The 17,728-nt window shown below is 44.4% G+C and overlaps 1 protein-coding gene across 1 annotated transcript in view; it reads left to right on the top strand.

Annotated features, from left to right (window-relative positions):
• The window catches only part of TTLL10 (tubulin tyrosine ligase like 10), a 114,443-nt gene extending 96,806 nt beyond the window's left edge, over positions 1-17,637 (top strand). Inside the window, exons 9-12 of the mRNA XM_040426983.1 lie at positions 5,476-5,616; positions 5,974-6,090; positions 16,362-16,455; positions 16,744-17,637. Of these exons, the coding sequence (XP_040282917.1) occupies positions 5,476-5,616; positions 5,974-6,090; positions 16,362-16,455; positions 16,744-17,444 (1,053 nt within the window). The 3' untranslated portion in view covers positions 17,445-17,637. The remainder of the gene's footprint in view (positions 1-5,475; positions 5,617-5,973; positions 6,091-16,361; positions 16,456-16,743) is intronic.
• The last annotated feature ends 91 nt before the right edge of the window (positions 17,638-17,728 follow it).

The raw sequence follows: 17,728 nt of genomic DNA, 5'->3' as shown, positions 1-17,728 counted from the left end.
AAAGGGTCCTGTTCTATACTTCTCCTTCATGAAGTCTGGGCTCATGTTTGGGGGATTGGAGAACTACACTCTGGGGATTGCTATAATCATTATACTCTCCAGAGTATAATTCCTAGCTCTTGTAAGAGCTTGTTCCTGTATCGCTCTCTGAAGGAAGAGAGGGTCACCCACTGGAACCTGGTAACCTTGTCGTAGGTCCAGGGTAGGTAGAAGACGACGAGATCCCAACCAAGCTACGGCGGTTCGTGGGGTCGGCAGTGCCTACGGTGTCGAGCGGAGTGCTTGGAGTCCTCCGGAGGCACTAGGAGCATCCATCAACGGAGGTACCCAGTCGGGGTGCTAGGAGATCCATTACACTTTGCTTTACTTGTCTTGATTGATCAGACGGCGTAAAAAAGTCACAAACCTTGTGCTTGCAACTTTGCGCCTAAGTGCGCCTAAACGCCATTGCGCTTAAGTGCAAGTGGAATTTTTACTGTGTTCTCGACACTTTCCTGAAAAGGGAGCATGGTGAGGGAGGGGGCAATGCCAAATTTATCCTAAAAGAAGACTGAGCTTAGAGCTGCTGTAGATTTTATCATCAGCGCACAAATTGCCAGAGGATGCGCCTACTGTAGGAAGAGGAGTGCTTCTTGTGATAAATTGGGCACAACCTTCTGCAATGCAGGGGATGTCATAGGCCGGCGAAAAAAATTCTTCTCTATTAATCTCAAAAGGTTAGGATCATAATTCTGCTGATTTCCTGTAACCAGAAAGACCAGCATTGTGGTGGTTCTGCTGACAGTTACATACAGGGGTGCACCACCAATGAGGCGAGGTGAGGCAATTGCCTCAGGCAGCATGAGGTAGGGGCAAGAGGTGGGCAACAGAAGGGGGATTATCTGTTTCTGCAGTATAGTATTGGGAAGCACAGTGGGCACAGTATGTGGCGCGGTCTTACCCTGTATGTGGTGTAGCTCTGTATGTAGTGTTTGTCAAGTATGTCTTTAACAGTAGGGTTGGAGGGAAGGGGTTAGGTTAAGAAATTGGCATTGGGGGGTGGGCGCAGTTTCAATTTTTCGCCTCAGGCAGTAGAAAGACTAGGCGCACCCATGGTTACATAGTAAGATATCCAATAGATCACATGTCTAGAGGCGTAACTTGAAGCTCATAAGTCCCAGTGCTAACTCTGTAACTATGGCAGCAAATTCTACATTCCATGCCATTTAAATATACTGGTGTCTTTCTGAGCCATTTACCTGCAGCCCTATCATTAGCATGAAGACAAACATTTGTTAATATAGTTTGCATTTGTTGGCCGCAGGGAGATGTGCTGCTGACAAACGATAATTTCAGTGGTGCATAAAAGATGCATCATCAATGAGAAGCAAGCGTGGTAGAAGCAGTAGTAGCAGTGACAGCAGCTGTGTCCTGTTTAGGTTCCCGCTATATCTTGCACTGCAGCATGTGATATGGCCTTTCGAAGTTCAAGGGAATGTTATCTGTAGCCTTTAGCCATGCAGGTGTTACTAACAACATATTAATAAATTAAGAACTGACAATTCAACTGAGGAACGAGGCAACTTAGAAGGAAGTTATGGAAAATAAATCTGTACAGTTGGAGCATATGTTCCCATATGAGCTGGAGTTGGCAGACTGACCATGTTTACAAAGCAGAGCTTTCATTGTTACACTCATATAATGAATATTTAAAGGGGTTGTCTCAAGTTCAGGTCTAGCGCAGATCCCTAGCCCTGAATTTTTTGCTCAGTCAGAGGATGGTGACTTTTTACTTAATTGATGGCACAGGCAGTGCTAGGATGATCTAATCATGCCACCGCTTGCCTGTGAGTGTGTGCTCCTGAGGCTGCTAGTGAATGATTTTCATTAGCAGCTTCTGGACCTTTTCCTGATCGTGAAAATCAGCTAGTTATGGTAAGTGTGGTGGCTAGGATCTGCCCCATGTTTTACCAACCTTTCCTTCTGTAGTGTCCCACTAGGTGAATGTGGGCACTACACAAGGGTCAATTGGGCCACGTGGTACTCCTACTCCTGAGGGACAGTGGCAGTACATTTAACCGTCCATTTTAATGTATTTTCTATATGTTTTTATAGGTATTGTTCCCCTGTGATATGTACAGCAGGCCTATTAGGGTGTAGTTAGGCATCCTAGGCACTAGGGGGAGCCAGTGAACACTTAGTATAAATACTTGGACCCAGACAGGGAGGAGTTAGTCTGTAGTCAGGAGTCTGTGGACACAGAAGTGAGAGGGCACCAGCCAGAGATATGCTGAGGGCCTCCTCCTGACATGCAGCTAGATAGTCCAGGCTTCTAGTTGCCACCAGCAGGCTATTGGGAAGAAGTCCAGCCTGCCTGAAGAACATGAGCCTCTGTTAGCTCAGAAGAATCACCCCAAGAGAAGAGTTTGCCTCCTGGGAGAAAACCTGCAGTTCCCACCAATCCAAGCAGAGCCAGTGTTTTCCAGCTAGTACAAGTAAGCTGAAGTGCAGAAGGATTAGTAATGTAAAGCAAGGATGAGTACCTGAGGAAGATTGTTACCAAGGATACAAACCAGTATTGAGGTATCCGGACCTTGGGATAAAAACCAGACAGGAGTTCTAAGGAACAGTGTACACTATCTCTGAGGAGAAGGTACAACCTGATTCTGAGTGTGTTGTTGTTTACCCTCTGAGTATCTTGCAAGGAAACAGTATACCTGCCATAATTGTGAAAGCCTGCTTGTGACGTGTATCTAATATGTGAAACTGAATTGACATCCAACTGTACAAAGTTTAACTGTTTTCAAGTAAAGCAAAGTTTGGTTCACCATACCATCTGTGTACCTCACTTATTACAACTACCAACCGGTGTGCCACCGTTACAGGCACTGGCGTCACGTTTCTTAAAGGGACCTTGCCCCAGGCACATAACATACCTGCAACATCCAGGGCACCTCATCCACCACCAGGCCTGGTCCCTAAACACAGAGTGTGCCCCAGAGGACTACTGTGTCAGCCTCTCCTTCACTGCTGTACGCCTGCCCAGGGTTTTCCTACAGAACTGTGAGTAACCCTCGCTTGCCCATTAACCGTGACCTCACAATCGCAATACCCTGCAGGTCTGGCGTGCTGCACTCCCTTACTTCTGTTCCTGCCATGATGCCCTACTTCTGTCCAACAGCTCCAAGGCTACTGCCATGGGCCTGCAGCTGTTCTTCACTAACACTGCAGATACAAGGTGGCCTGGGGACAGGAGCTACTACGCATGCGTAACTATGTGCACTGCCACAATTCCAAACACCAAAGAGATCAGTGTTTTTTTCTACATTGTGCAAGAGAGGCTAATGCTGCTGGATGGGAGCGGTGGCTATAACCCCTGACAAAGAGCATTTTACAAGGGATATAAACAGAAATATATCCTCGAGAGCAAGAAATATAGACTATATTAGTTAGTTAATTATCATAATTTTACATGCAAGATAGATTCCAGAATGGAGGTTCTTTTCTTTTTCCCATTTCTTTTCTTTTTACTCCAGTATGGAGATATAATGAATTCAATTTGGTGGGTAGCTTGTGCAGCAAGCCTGCAGGGGGTAGAGCCAGGAGGAGGGGAGCGGTCGTTGTGGCACTGATAGGAGTGGTAGTGGTTCACAGTGGCTGTCTTCACTTCAGTGATCCCTAAGGCCATGCAGTGAGTGGAGGTTGCACTTTTTCTTCCCTCGGGGCACATCCTGGGCTTTCTGGGTCTCCTGCCTGGTGTTGGGTGGGGTGCCCTTGATGGTAGGTAGATGGGTGCAAGACAGAAGAGCAGATGTAGGGGCCATTGGATAGTTGGTGGAGTCAATGACCAGGCCTGTAGGTTACAATAAATAAAGTCTCTCTTTACGGAATTGATGATGGGAGTAGTAGTAGTAGTAGTAGTACAAATAGCAGCAATAGTAGCAGTAAAGCTGTGTATAGGCAGCAACAAGTCGTATTGCCATAAACGTACGGTACCTTACTGATTTTCCATGCACATCCTTGGTTCTCTACAATCTGTATGGATTTCAGGATTTCTTTCCCTCAGGGATATTCTCTCAGTTCAGTTACTTTTCCTGGCATCTTTTAGTCTCCGAGATGAAGCTGTTTGAGATGCTGCTGTGCTCAGGCAAGTGCTGCAGCCTCTTCTTTGCATCGGTCCTGTCACTCTTTGTATTGTGTCATGCTGTGTATTGCTGCCTTGCTCATTCACTAGAATGGGCAAAGCTGCATTACCCTGCACTGTCACTATTAATGTATGGGCAAACCCTATACCGCCATTACTAAAATATGCCATTTAACAATATGAACGATGAAACAATGAAGAGGCCGCAACAGTTGTCCGAGCACCGCAACCCTTCAAATAAATCATGGGTGTGGGTCCCCCACCAATTGAAAACTGATGGCCTGTCCTAAGAGTAGACCATCAGTTGTAATAGACTGGGTAACCCCTTTAATTAACACTCCAAGATTGTTTAAGCAAGTGTACATTTATTTGGATTGTGATTTACAGTACATTGTAATGACTATGGTGACTGTCAGAGACATGATAGGAAGAATTGTTATTGTCATTGCACTACATGCAACCTAACAAATGGAGTAAATTATATCTCTGTACTAAAGTAGAAAGAAAAGAAATGGAAAAATGGATCAACAGTAGGTGTTGAAAGTTGGACCCCCACCTATCAAGATAGGCCATCTATTTTAAGTCTTGATAACCCCTTTAAATAGACATTGATATAACTGTACATACTGTAATATTTAATATGATGGCACTAATTTGTGAGCACACTGTGCTATAATGCAGAGGCATAATTTGAAACATTTGTGGCCCACAATAAAATCTCTAATAGGACCCACACCTATAATTTGCCATTTATAATACTGGCTCATTCAGGTGGGAGGGGGGTCCTTGGGTTTCCTCAAGTACCGGAGCCCTCTGCTACCTCTAAATCCTCTATAGTAATAGGAGTAGAATTCATGCAGACATTACATATGGAATTTAAGCCAAGTATGTTTTAAACCATAAATTAAGTTACTGACATTTTCTTCACTTTGTTGATGTTCGGTAAAAGGACGGTTTCACCTTTAAATGTCAGCAGTAGCCATATTGCAGCTCTATACAATAAAGTCAACTTATTGTCATATTGTGTGATTTTTTTCTAGTTTATGCATCATGATAGCAATTACAGTAATATGTTACATGGAGCTATTGACGAGTTGTATATTTCACCTGTAATACCATGACTTACCACATGGATTGTTGTTGGGTACAGATCAGTTTCTTTCCGCTATGTGTAGTACTCAACTGTATAATGTCACCTACTGGTAGAAATACTATATTTTTGTACAGGCGTTGCTACCTCATTTTCACGTAAAAATCTGGTTTTGTTGAAAGCTTCTGAAAAGAAACATGAATAACCCCTTTAGAAGGCTTGAGCAATGTGTAATACTATATCATTTTTCTTTGGCTTCTAGTACATGCAGAAAAAGAACCCTCTTTACAATGAACTAAAAGAAGAAACGGTATGGGCAATGGAAAGATTCAACACTTACGTCAATGAGAAGTTTGCAGAAAGCAAAGGTCTACCTCAAAACTGGGTGCTGAATACCTTTACGGTGAGAGACAACAGAGTACTGACCATAGATCTTATTTTTAATGATAAACCTAACCTATATATTACTGCATTTTTTCAATATCTCAAATCCTTCCCAGGACCCCTCATCATTGCTTATAATTGAACAATGCAACCTCAGATACCGGGGAATATTTTATTCAGAAATGTTTTGTCTAGAGCATGACGTGCTGCATTTATTAGACATAATTCACTCATGATGGCTTGTGGACCCTGCTAGATGGTTTCCTGAAGAAGAGCCTGTCACCTTCATGGCTAACAGTAGATATAGGAAACACTATTCTGCAGGGAAGTCTGCGATTGTTTTTGTCTTACGTCATTTTCTTCCTGTCTCTGACAGAAAAGGATGCAGCAGATAATGATCCACTGCTTCCTGAGCGTGAAATCAAAGCTGGAGTGTCGCCGGGGATTCTTTGACCTTATTGGCTGTGACTTCCTGATCGATGATGACTTTAAGGTATTAAATGCATGCTTATGATATCTGCCCTGATCGGCTGGTTATATTCCATGGAATTGAAAATTACATCAAAGGGGTGGTCCCACAATCAACATTTATTGCTTAAATGATAAATGTCTCATCACTGGGGACTGCCTGCCAATCACTAGAATAGGGGTCCCGCACCTCCCATTACTCCTCTCTGCATGACTACAGTGAGGAGAAGTTTGAATTGGGCAACGGTTAAGCATGTGCAGTGCCACTCCATTAAAAGTGTATGGGATTGATGGCACTTGACTGTGTCCCTTAGCCACATTAGACATTGAATGGGGCACATGGTGGACCAACACTCTATTCAGGTGGTATGGCTGCTATGACCTATCTTGTGATTAGGTGAGAAATGTCAATTGTGGAAACAACATGGAGTTTGTCGAGATTTATTAAGACCAGCGTTACGTATGCTGGTCTTAATTTGCCCTGTGCTGGTGTAAGATGCACTAAAATGAAATCTATACCATCCAGGAGCTACAGTTGATTTCTGGTGTAATGTGTGTGTCACACATGTGACAGGTGTTAGAAGGTCTGAAAGATTGGCTGCACATGAGTGATCTGACAGCCTCTTTTGGTTTCACTTTGTCTGTGTGTTGCTGGTATGTCCACACCTCCTGTTCAGGTGTGGATCATGTGACCTTTACCTTCCCCTATTTAGTCTGACTTTACCCAGCACTCCTTGCTCTGGATAGCTTCATTTGGTTTTGGAAGAGCTGGAGTGATGTTCTTCTTGAAGTCCTGTTCATCCATCATCCTCAGAAGTTAAGTGTTCAGCTTGTTGTGTTTTGTATTCCCCCCCTGGTTGTTTACTAGGCCTCAGCGAGATGCTGGTTCCTTCACCAGGGAAGGAACGGGTTGTCTCTGCCCTATCATTACCTTTAGGGCATCCGAGGGTCACCAGGGTTTTCTAGGTTCCTGTGTATGGGCAACTCTACCATCGAGAGGTGCCCATAGGGATAGGAGTTAGGGCCAGGAGCAGGGTTTTATAGGTGGTGACCCTTTTCCTTCCCTAGTGGTGAGGCCTAGTGTCTTTCCCCTTTCTTATTGTTGTCTTTTGGTTTTCTCCCCTACTACATCCGTGATAGTGTGACTGTTGTCTGCCACACATGTTAAATGCGTCTGCGGCCTGCCTCCTCCCACCATGCCCTGTCTACTTTTTAGTAAAGTGGCAAAAATGCTGTAAAAAGCTAAAAAGTCACACATTTTGTTGCAGAATTTGCAACCTTTCTTTACCAGAAAACTGGTGTAGAGGTATATTAAATCTCCTTCTATGTCTGCATTCCTGCTTCGCATCTGTCATTTAGAATGTCTGAATTACCGTATATAATTACAGTATAAAGAGTACACTAATCAAATTGTCACATGGTCAAAGTTTCCATGGCCACCATAAGCATAATGGGTTTTGAAGTCTTACATACTACATGGATTTACTAGTGTGACGGTATTATCCGTGTCACCGTCTAGTATTCCCTTCTCCCCTTGAAATAGCACCGCCAAGTAATCCACAGAGCAATAGATCGCTAGTATCGCTGGTATCGAGAAATAAGTCTATACATTAGCCCAAGCTGAATGCTAGAAATACTTTACTGGAAGGCTTCACATTGAAAAATACAATTGCTTTTATCCCCTGCTCCCATGCAAGGGAGACACCCACAACAAACATACATTAATCCATAACACAAAGGTTACAACCCACATAGACACCATGGTTAACATAATCAACACAGGCAGGAGAATACACATTGCCCTCTGTCCTGAGAGACAATCGAATTACAACTCGGTTGTCTCCAGGACAGAGGACAATCGCCAATACACACAGAGAGACAATGGAACAGACATCACTTACTCAAACATACAATGTCCCACCCTTTACAATACACATAGACATTTAACACATCCCAAAATGACACGAATTAGACCAGGAATTCAAAAGTTAGTACAAGTCTCTTTGGCTTGGATGTACTTATGGGTTTTCTGCACAAAACCGGTGCATTCAACATGGGACCATAATCACATGGTAAGTAGTCCTTTCCAAGCACTCGTGGCAACCTCAAAAGAGGGGAGTTTGTCACAACTAGCATTGCCTATTTTATACCTAAGTTGAAAATACATTTTGGGTCCTAAGACACTCACTTCAGGTGCAGTGATCTTGTCATGTTAGACCATGAGCTTTCAGTAAAAATGAATCTGAATAGACAGAAGGCCTGGGCCACAGTGCAAAATCCATAACAGGGCCTCTACCTACCATGTACTTTTGGGCAGTAGGACTCGATATGACTGCTACCTCTGCAACACTTTATGTATGCCCTATGAGTAAGGTCCATAGGGACCAAATTTGAAATCAGTGCTCAGTAATGTGCTGGCTTTCAGTCAGTGTGGGAGATATACTAATCAAAATGCCCAAAACCTCTGGAAAATTTTGCCCCAAACAACTAGTACACATGCTTTCTACTACATTTACTAAGTAAAATAAACAGGACATGCACTGCTAAAAAACAGAAAAATGACAACAAAGAGGCCAAAATGACCATAGTCTCACTTGCTGGTGCCCATGGAACAGACTCAAGTAGATATCAAATTCTTGTACGTAAGATGTTAATCTCCACATACTGTTGCTATAGTTTACTCTACCTCTTCTTACCTTTTCACTTCTGGAGAGGGGCAAGCAGAGGGACAAGCAGCTGAAACACCGCAACAATAGTTGCTTTAACACGCAAAATTTGTTACACTCACAGGGTAAAACAGAGTACATCAATAAAAATCACAAATCTCCCTTGTGAACCCGCCCAACTCAAGTTTCGTTCTTGCTGTTTCACCCTTACTTCAAATAAGAAAGGGTACTTCCCCACCCTTTCTTATTTGTCACATTTAAATACATAAATGTACATGAAACAAATAAATACTGTACTTTTAAGTTTTATATACTTTTTATTTAAATCTCTGCTCTTTCTATGTTTAGGAGTCCAACTCAGTGTTTGACAGCAAATTCTGCATGATTAAGCACACAAAGAAAGGGGTGGATCATTGATTAGGACCAGGGCAGAGATGTAAATGAATAAATAATGTCAAATTTTACTGAAATTAATGTAGCAGGCTAAAACTATATTGTCATCGACGAATCCAGGATTCATTAGAATCCAACAGTGGTTGGATTTGCATATGAAGGCCTCAAGGTGAGCACTTCAATCCGGCCTTTCCCTGGCCGGTCTGGCCAGGGAAAAAAACATGGTGATGCAGCACTCTCCGCCTGAGGCAATGAAGAAGCACGTCAGTGCATTACGACGTCAGCTTATTCAGCTCACAGCTCCGCCTGACGTATAGAGAAGCCAGCTGGAGATCATTCGCAGCCCTCTATATAAGCCTGGCTCTTGTGGGTGCAGGTGCCAGTCAATTTCTGTTCTTCTGGCTCCCCATGCTGTTCTTTGGTATTGCATTGACTTCTGTGACTTCTAGCTCTGGTATTCTGACTACGTTTTCTGGCTTTTAGCGATTTGGTCTTGTATTGCTCTTCTGGTTTTTTACTTCTGGCGTGTCTGGCTCTCTCATTCGCTTCTGGTGTTCTTGGCTCTTTGTTGACCGACTGACTTTTGACCCTGGTACCATACGACTACTCTTATTGTGTCTGTTTGTTTATTCCCTGTTTGTGTGTCGCTTACATACGTGCAGTATATAGGGACGTTAACTAGTTGTGCGGTCAATGTGTAGGGTGAACATGCAAGTAGGCAGGTATAGTGGGTCTGGGGAGTTTTAGGGCTACTCTATCACTGTGTGCGTGCTACATTGCTGTCATATCCTGACAGACACACCGCTGGTGTGATGATCTGGGGAGGCATCGGATACCACGGTCAGTCACCCCTAGTAGTTATACGAGGGAAGGATACAAACAGCTCAGCAATATGTACTGGACATCCTACGGCCACATGTCACTTCTAATGGCAGGGCCAATCCAGCATTTATGGGACCAGTTGGGATGCCAGCTTTGGCGACCTATGAATGTGCAGGATGTACAAGTCCATCTGCAACAACTGTGGGCAAATGTGCTGCAGGATCCCATACAGAACCTGTGTGCCTCCATCACCAACTGTATCTCTTCTTGTATCCAGGATAGAGGTGGCCCAATAGGTTCTTAGAGCCTTCTTTCTATTGTACAGTTTTCCCCAATAAAATGATCCTTTCGCTCTAAGATTGTAATCACTTGCAGATATCATCCTTACATTCACACATAGAAAGTTTCATTCCAATCCAACATATCATTCAGATTTTTAATTTTTTTTGACTCATTCAAAAAGGGAGCATAGCTTAGCTGGAAGGTCTTGTAAGGAGGTGTATTTGCCAGAAATATGTATGATTAAAGTGCTTTAATGTCAATCAAAATTCTGACATAAAGTAAGCCATCTAATAGGTGGTATAAAATGATGCTGGATTTACACGCTCAAACCAGCAGCCAATTATTAGGAGTGAAGTGTTCATTCCCGACAATTGTCTGCTTATTCAATGGAGGTGAAGCGCTGCATATACCTCCGCAGTATAAGGACGAGTGATGATACAGCTGCATTTTTTCTGGGCAGCTCAGTGCTGTTTTTACAGCACTATCTGCTGCCTTTAAACAATAATTTAGTTAGGCTGATTGTTGGGAACGAGCTATCCCAATAATCAGCCTGATCATTGTACCGTGTAAACCTAGCATTAGACTAGACAGTCTAAATATGCAACAAATTTATGGAGCATCAGCCACTGTGATAAGTCTAACGGATCTTCTAGCTGTTGTGGTAATGTGGACAGTGTGGGAAGGTGTGTGTATCCCACCCAGATACCCAGGGCCGTCTTTAATATTGATTGGACCCTGGGCAAGAATTTACTTGGGCCCCCTGGATCCCGCCTTCCCACACCTTAAAAAAAAAAGAAAATCTTATACTCACCTGTTTCCTTTCACTGGCGCTCACTAGCTGCTGGTACGGCGAGGGATGTTGCAACGCAGACGCGCACACCTCACCGCGTCCTGGCACAGGCGGGCGTGATGACATCATCACGCCTGCCTGCGCTGGGATTTCACTACCAAATAGACCTCAGGCCTGTAGTCTATGACAAGTCTTGTCGCCATCTGCAAATTTTAAGGCACATTGGCGACCATTTTGCTCGCCATCTGGAGCGCTGTATTGCATCAGTGACATGAGCACTCTCCACATATAATGATATATTACATCAGTGACATCACCGCTCTCCACATATAATGTTATATTTTACATCAGTGACATCACCGCTCTCCACATATAAGTGATATTTTACATCAGTGACATGAACACTCTCCACATATAAGTGATATATTACATCAGTGACATCACCGCTGTCCACATATAGGCGATATATTACATCAGTGACCTCACCGCTCTCCACATATATGTGCTGAGCGGTGATGTCACTGATGTAATATATTACTTACCGGTATATGTGGACAGCAGTGATGTCACTGATGTAATATATTACTTATGTGTGGAGAGTGGTGATGTCACTGATGTAATATATCACTTATAAGTAATATATTACATCAGTGACATCACCGCTGTCCATATATAGGTGATATATTACATCTGTGACATCACCGCTCTCCACATATAAGAGGCATTTTACATCAGTGACGTCATCCCTTGGCGCTGGGGTGCGCAGCCAGGGCCGGCCTTAGGTGTTCAGGCGCCCTGTGCGAGCTAACCTTGTGGTAGTGTTACCTGCAGTCCTATGTAAAACCACAGATAACACTAGTGCTAAATAATGTAGTAGTGTTACCTGCAGTCCTATGTAAAACCACAGATAACACTAGTGCAGATCATGTGGTAGTGTTACCTGCAGTCCTATGTAAAACCACAGATAACACTAGTGTAGATCATGTGGAAGTGTTACCTTCGTCCTTAGTGTGCCTCCCTGTGTCTATCGCACGGACTCCATGCTGGCGCTGCCTCCTCTTCCATCTTCTTCCTCTTGTCCCGCACAGAACGTTCTGAAGCAGCTGCGTCAAGACATAGGAACACTGTGGGCATGGTGATACACACAGGGAGAGACACACACACAGGGACGGACACACACACACAGGGACGGACACACACAGGGACGGACACACACAAACACAGGGACGGACACACACACACAGGGACGGACACACACACACACACACAGGGACGGACACACACACACAGGGACGGACACACACACTGGCACACTCAACATCAGCAGCAAGGAGTTAAAGTCCAACCCTTAATGCCCCCAAGATCCCTGGGGGGGGAGGGGGTTGATGTAGTAGCAGGAAAGCACACACTGTCCCCCTGTCCTATATGAGCCCCCCCCTGTCCTATATGAGCCCCCCCTGTCCTATATGAGCCCCCCCCTGTCCTATATGAGCCCCCCCGTCCTATATGAGCCCCCCCCGTCCTATATGAGCCCCCCCCGTCCTATATGAGCCCCCCCGTCCTATATGAGCCCACCCCTGTCCTATATGAGCCCCCCCTGTCCTATATGAGCCCCACCTGTCCTATATGAGCCCCCTGTCCTATATGAGCCCCCCCTGTCCTATATGAGCCCCCCCCTGTCCTATATGAGCCCCCCCCCTGTCCTATATGAGCCCCCCCCCCCCCCCGTCCTATATGAGCCCCCCCCGTCCCCTCCATGGCTACCACATACCTGTAAGTTCTGTTAGTTGCTTGGCTGGCTCAGGCTGTCTGTTGTGGCTGCCGGCTGGGGCTCCGCCTCCTTCTTCTCTCTGCCTGTGCGGCAGCTGCATCATGCTCCAGCGGCCACTGGTCTGCTCTATTAAAGAGACAGGCAGGCCAGGCAGCAGAGCGGAGCGCAGAGCGGCCCCGGGCCCCGCCCCCCGCCCCCTCCTCACTCTCTCTTTCTATAGTCCGGACCATGACTTTGTTATGTTACAGGGCCGGCGGGCGGCGGCGGCAACAAAATATAGGGGGCCCAAGTAAAATCCAAGTAAAATGCTGCTTGGGCCCCCCAGGAGCAACTGGGCCCGGGGCAGCTGCCCCTTTTGCCCTGCGGTAAAGACGGCCCTGCAGATACCTCAGCTGGGTGAGATAACTAAAATCCGGAAAGCTGCAGTGGTCTCAGCAAAGTATAGTGCTGAGGCAGTTTTGTATACATTTTCTTCTGGGCTGGATTTTACTTGGATTGGCAGATAGGTTTGGTAGTGGGATTTGCCAGTCCACACCCTTCCGGCACAGGTATTCCCTTTCACCCGAGGCCTGCTCTAATCAATGAGGCATAAAACCAACCCTCTGTGTGTTAGTCAGGGGGAAGGAAAGGCTGAGGAGGCCTGAGAGTGAGAGAGAAAGCGTGAGGAAGCCTGAGTTTGGGAGACCTAGCGACGCCTGCGGAGAGAGGTTCGCACGGCCAGAGTCAGGTGGACTTCTGGGCCACAATCCCCCAAAGGTACTGATGTTGTTGTAGTCACAGCCTAGATGCTGCTGGGCTGTTTGGGCTGAGAAAGCCGCATCTGATAACGTGTGTGAACTGTGTTCTTTAGAGGTGAGTCAGGTAATTAATTATGTATTAGGTAGTGCCTAGACGGGCAGGAGTTATTTTGGTTGCTGTATTCTGCTAAAGTGCTAGAAAATAATGCATCGGACTCCAATCCGGTTGTCTGCGAGAAATCTGTGATTGAGACCCCCTGAGAGAGAGTGATCCCTTACACTGTCTAATCTAAGGGCCCTTTTAGACTGGCCAAGGATAATAATAATAGTCTTGAGAGAGCACAGGTAGGTCGGTAGAAAGAGATGAGGAAGGAGATGTAAGGGGTGCAGCACTGTGGTTAGCTTTGTGGGTGAGAATGAGCAGTTTAAATTAAATACTGTACTGTATGGGTAACCAGTGCAATGACTGACACACGGCAGAGGAATTGGAGTAGCTGTTAGACAGATAGATGAGTCTGGCTGCTGCGTTCAGGATAGATTGGAGAGGGTATTGTCTGGTGAGCGGGAGACGAATTAGTAATCAGTTACAGTAATCAAGACGGGAATGGCTCAGGGCAACAAAAGGAGGTTTTGTTGTTTCCACAGTAAGAAAGGGACGGATTCTAGAGATGTTTTTGAGGTGCAGGCGGCATGAGCGTGTGAGAGACTGAATATAGGGGTAATGGAAAGATCAGTGTCAAACATAAAACCGAGACAGCAGGCGTGCTGCTCTGGAGTTATGATAGTTCCAACATTGAGAGGGAGATATCAGGTTTATGTAAGTTAGTGGAAGGAGAAGACACCAGTAGTTCAGTTTTTGACAGATTCAGTTTAAGATAGAGAGAGGACAAGATGTTAGAGAGAGCGGACAGACAGTCACTGGTGTTCTGTAGTACAGCAGGGGGGATATCATGGGAGGAAGTATATAGTTGGGTGTTGTCAGCATAGAGATGGTATTGAAAACCAAATCCACTGATAGTCTGTCCAGTAGGGGCTGTGTAGAGAGAAAAGAGGAGAAGACCAAGGACTGAACCCTGATGAACCCCAACAGCAAGAGGGGAGGAGTGGAGGTAGAGCAAGTGAATGATACACTGAAAGAGCGACCAGAGAGATAATAAGAGAACCAAGAGAGAACAGTGTCCCTAAGGCTACATGCACACGGACGTATTTTGTTTCCGTGTCCGTTCCGTTTTTTTGGCAGATAGGATGCGGACCCATTCATTTCAATGGGTCCGCAAAAAATGCTGACAGCACACCGTGTGCTTGGTAGAAAGATGTGGGCTACAGCAGCATCTCAAAATCCTTCTTTTATTCAGGTTTCCAAAGTGCGGTACAAAATTGCAACGTTTCGGCTAGAGATAGCCTTTGTCAAGCATAAAACATAAGTGATAATGCCAACATATATATAGTGAGAGCCAAAATACTCCCACCGGGTCATCCATCCAATCAACAGACAATAAAATACAGCAGCCGTGTGCTGTCCGCATCAGTATGTCCGTTCAGTAGCCCCACAAAAAAAAAAATAGAACATGTCCTATTCAGGATAGGTATTGTTACAATGGATCCGCAAAAAAACGGATGACCATACGGACGTCATCCTTTTTTTTGCGGATCTGCAATTTGTGGACCGCAAAACACATACAGGCGTGTGCATGTAGCCTAAGGCCGATAAATTGGAACATGGTGAGGAGTAGATGGTGGTTTACAGTGTCGAATGCAGCAAAGAAATCAAGGTGAATTAGGAAAGAGTAGTCAATTTTGCATTTAGCTGTCAGGAGTTCTTTGGTCACTTTGGTGAGGGAAGTTTCAGTAGTATGTATGGTGTGAAAAACAAGATTGTAATGGATGAAGGAGAGAGATAGTAGATAAGACGAGAGTAGACCAGACGCTCCAGGAGTTTAGAGATGAAGGGGAGATTAGAGACAGGTCTGTAGTTAACTGCGCAAGATGGGTAGAGAGAATGCTTTTTTTAATAATGGGGTTATGACAGAATGTTTGAAAGAAGAAGATTTTGGTCAGGTGAGTCGTGACAGTTGGGAAGAGAGACTGGAAGAGGTGTGAAGGAATAGGGTCAGTAGTGCTTGTGGTAGGACGAGAAAAAGAAAGTGGTCTGGAGACTACTTCTACTGTGACTGAGTTGAATGTGGAGAGTGAGGAAGAGGAGATATGGGTAGGAAAGGGATCAATGACACTAAAAGGCAGGGAAATTTTCTCTTAGAAGTAGGTGACCAGATCTCCAGCATGGAAGTCTGCACTAGGCACCTGCACTTTTGGACTAAGGAGGGAGTGAAAAGTGCCAAAAAGTTTTTCAGATTAGATAGTGTAGAGAACAGGGTGGTAAAGTAGGATAGGGCCAATTATTGGGAACAAATATTCCTACAATCAATTTTTGATAGGGATGTGCTGCACACAATATGCAAAGTGAATAGAGGATGAGCAATCATAATAAATAATAATGATTGTTCGTCCCCCTTTTACTTTGCATCGGGCCATATGAAAGGCACTTTAAATCGAGTGCTGATTGACTTGTCTGTCATCACCGAGGGGCCAGCATTGGCCCTTATAAGAGGACCTGAAGGTTACACTGCCAAAATATAGGATAAGTAAATCTGCCCCAATGTTTAATGACACGGGTAATATAATGCAACACATCATAGTGATCCTATTATTGTGTTTCTACCTAATTAAGTCTATTGATCTATTTCCCTCTTTTATTATATTGTTTTCAGATAAGCTGATGCAAAGTTCTCTTTAACTATGTCAGAGTTCAATAGGCTTCTCCATTTTGCCTTCTAGGTGTGGCTACTGGAGATGAATTGTAACCCTGCCCTGCACACCAACTGTGAGGTATTGAAAGACGTCATCCCCTGTGTTGTCAATGAGACTCTTGGTAGGTTCCTCATCAAGAATTGCTTAAACAACAATACAAAAAAACAAACTGCATGATTTATACAGATATAGCCAGCATTAAGCCAGTAATGATAAAGCTAGTTACATCCATAACATTGAATATATAAATATTTTAAGTGTTACTCGATCGTTTGGGCAACAGCTATTGAATGTGTATGGGCAGCTTTAGAGGCTATACATTCAGTTTGTAGACCTAAGAATTTTTTTAGTATACATACTCACTTGTTAACACTTCTTTACTGAACATGCTCCGCATTTTCTTTTATAGACTTGGCTTTTGAAATCTTCAAAAAAAGTATAAAATACCAACGCATTTTGCCCCTGAATACTCAGAATAAGTTCATACTATTGTACAATGGGGAGACAAATGAACAGACCATAAAATTCAACTGGCCAAGAAGCAGCAGTCCTGTTAAGACACTGAAGACCATGCCACCTGAAATCTTGAATGGACCAGTAAAACAAGTAGAAAAGCCCCATATGCCATCGAAAATCTCCATAGACAACGGTACCCACACTCTAGTGAAGCGTGCCATCTCAAGGTCTCCTCAGAGAGCAACCTTGCCGATGACCCCCGTTAACATGACAGGTCTTCATGATAACCTTAATCTCTATTCAAGAAGGTATAAAACAAAAAATGAGATAACATCTAAAAATTTTGATGGCCCTCAAATTAATAGTGCAGCAGACATGATCCAAACAAGAGGAAAAACCGAACAGCAGACCTCTGTAGCCAAGATATCCTTTTCAGGACCACAGAAATTTCGAGTTATCGGCAGCAAAACGCCTCAGTACATGAAAAGGAGCGCAGCTGAAGTAATCATAACTACCAGCACCGTAATCACTCATGGACAGAAACCTCATCATTCCAGCACAGGTTCCTGTCCAGAGCCTGAAGATTCTGAGGGATTTGGTTGTCTAGAAGATGGCAGCAATGACCATAAACCCTCTGAATCTTCTAAGGACTGAGTCCCCAAAAAATGCAATAAAATCAGTTTATGAGTTAGAGCAGATTATCTGCTACATTGTTGTTTAATCTGCCTCCCTGTGCTCACATCCTGAGCATCTAAATTTACAATATTCTGTGATACTTAAAGGGGTTGTCCGCTTTTTACTATTGATGATCTATTCTCAGGATAGGTCATTAATGTCAGATCGGCGGTGGTCCAACTCCCATCTCTCCTGACGATCAGCTGTTTGAAGAGAAGGCAAAGCCCGTAGGAGTGCTGACTTCTCTGCTCTGTTTGCCTGCT

This window comes from Bufo bufo, chromosome 1 (genome assembly GCF_905171765.1).
Source record: "Bufo bufo chromosome 1, aBufBuf1.1, whole genome shotgun sequence".
Lineage (NCBI taxonomy): Eukaryota > Metazoa > Chordata > Amphibia > Anura > Bufonidae > Bufo > Bufo bufo.
This window is presented reverse-complemented; position numbering and strand designations above follow the sequence as displayed.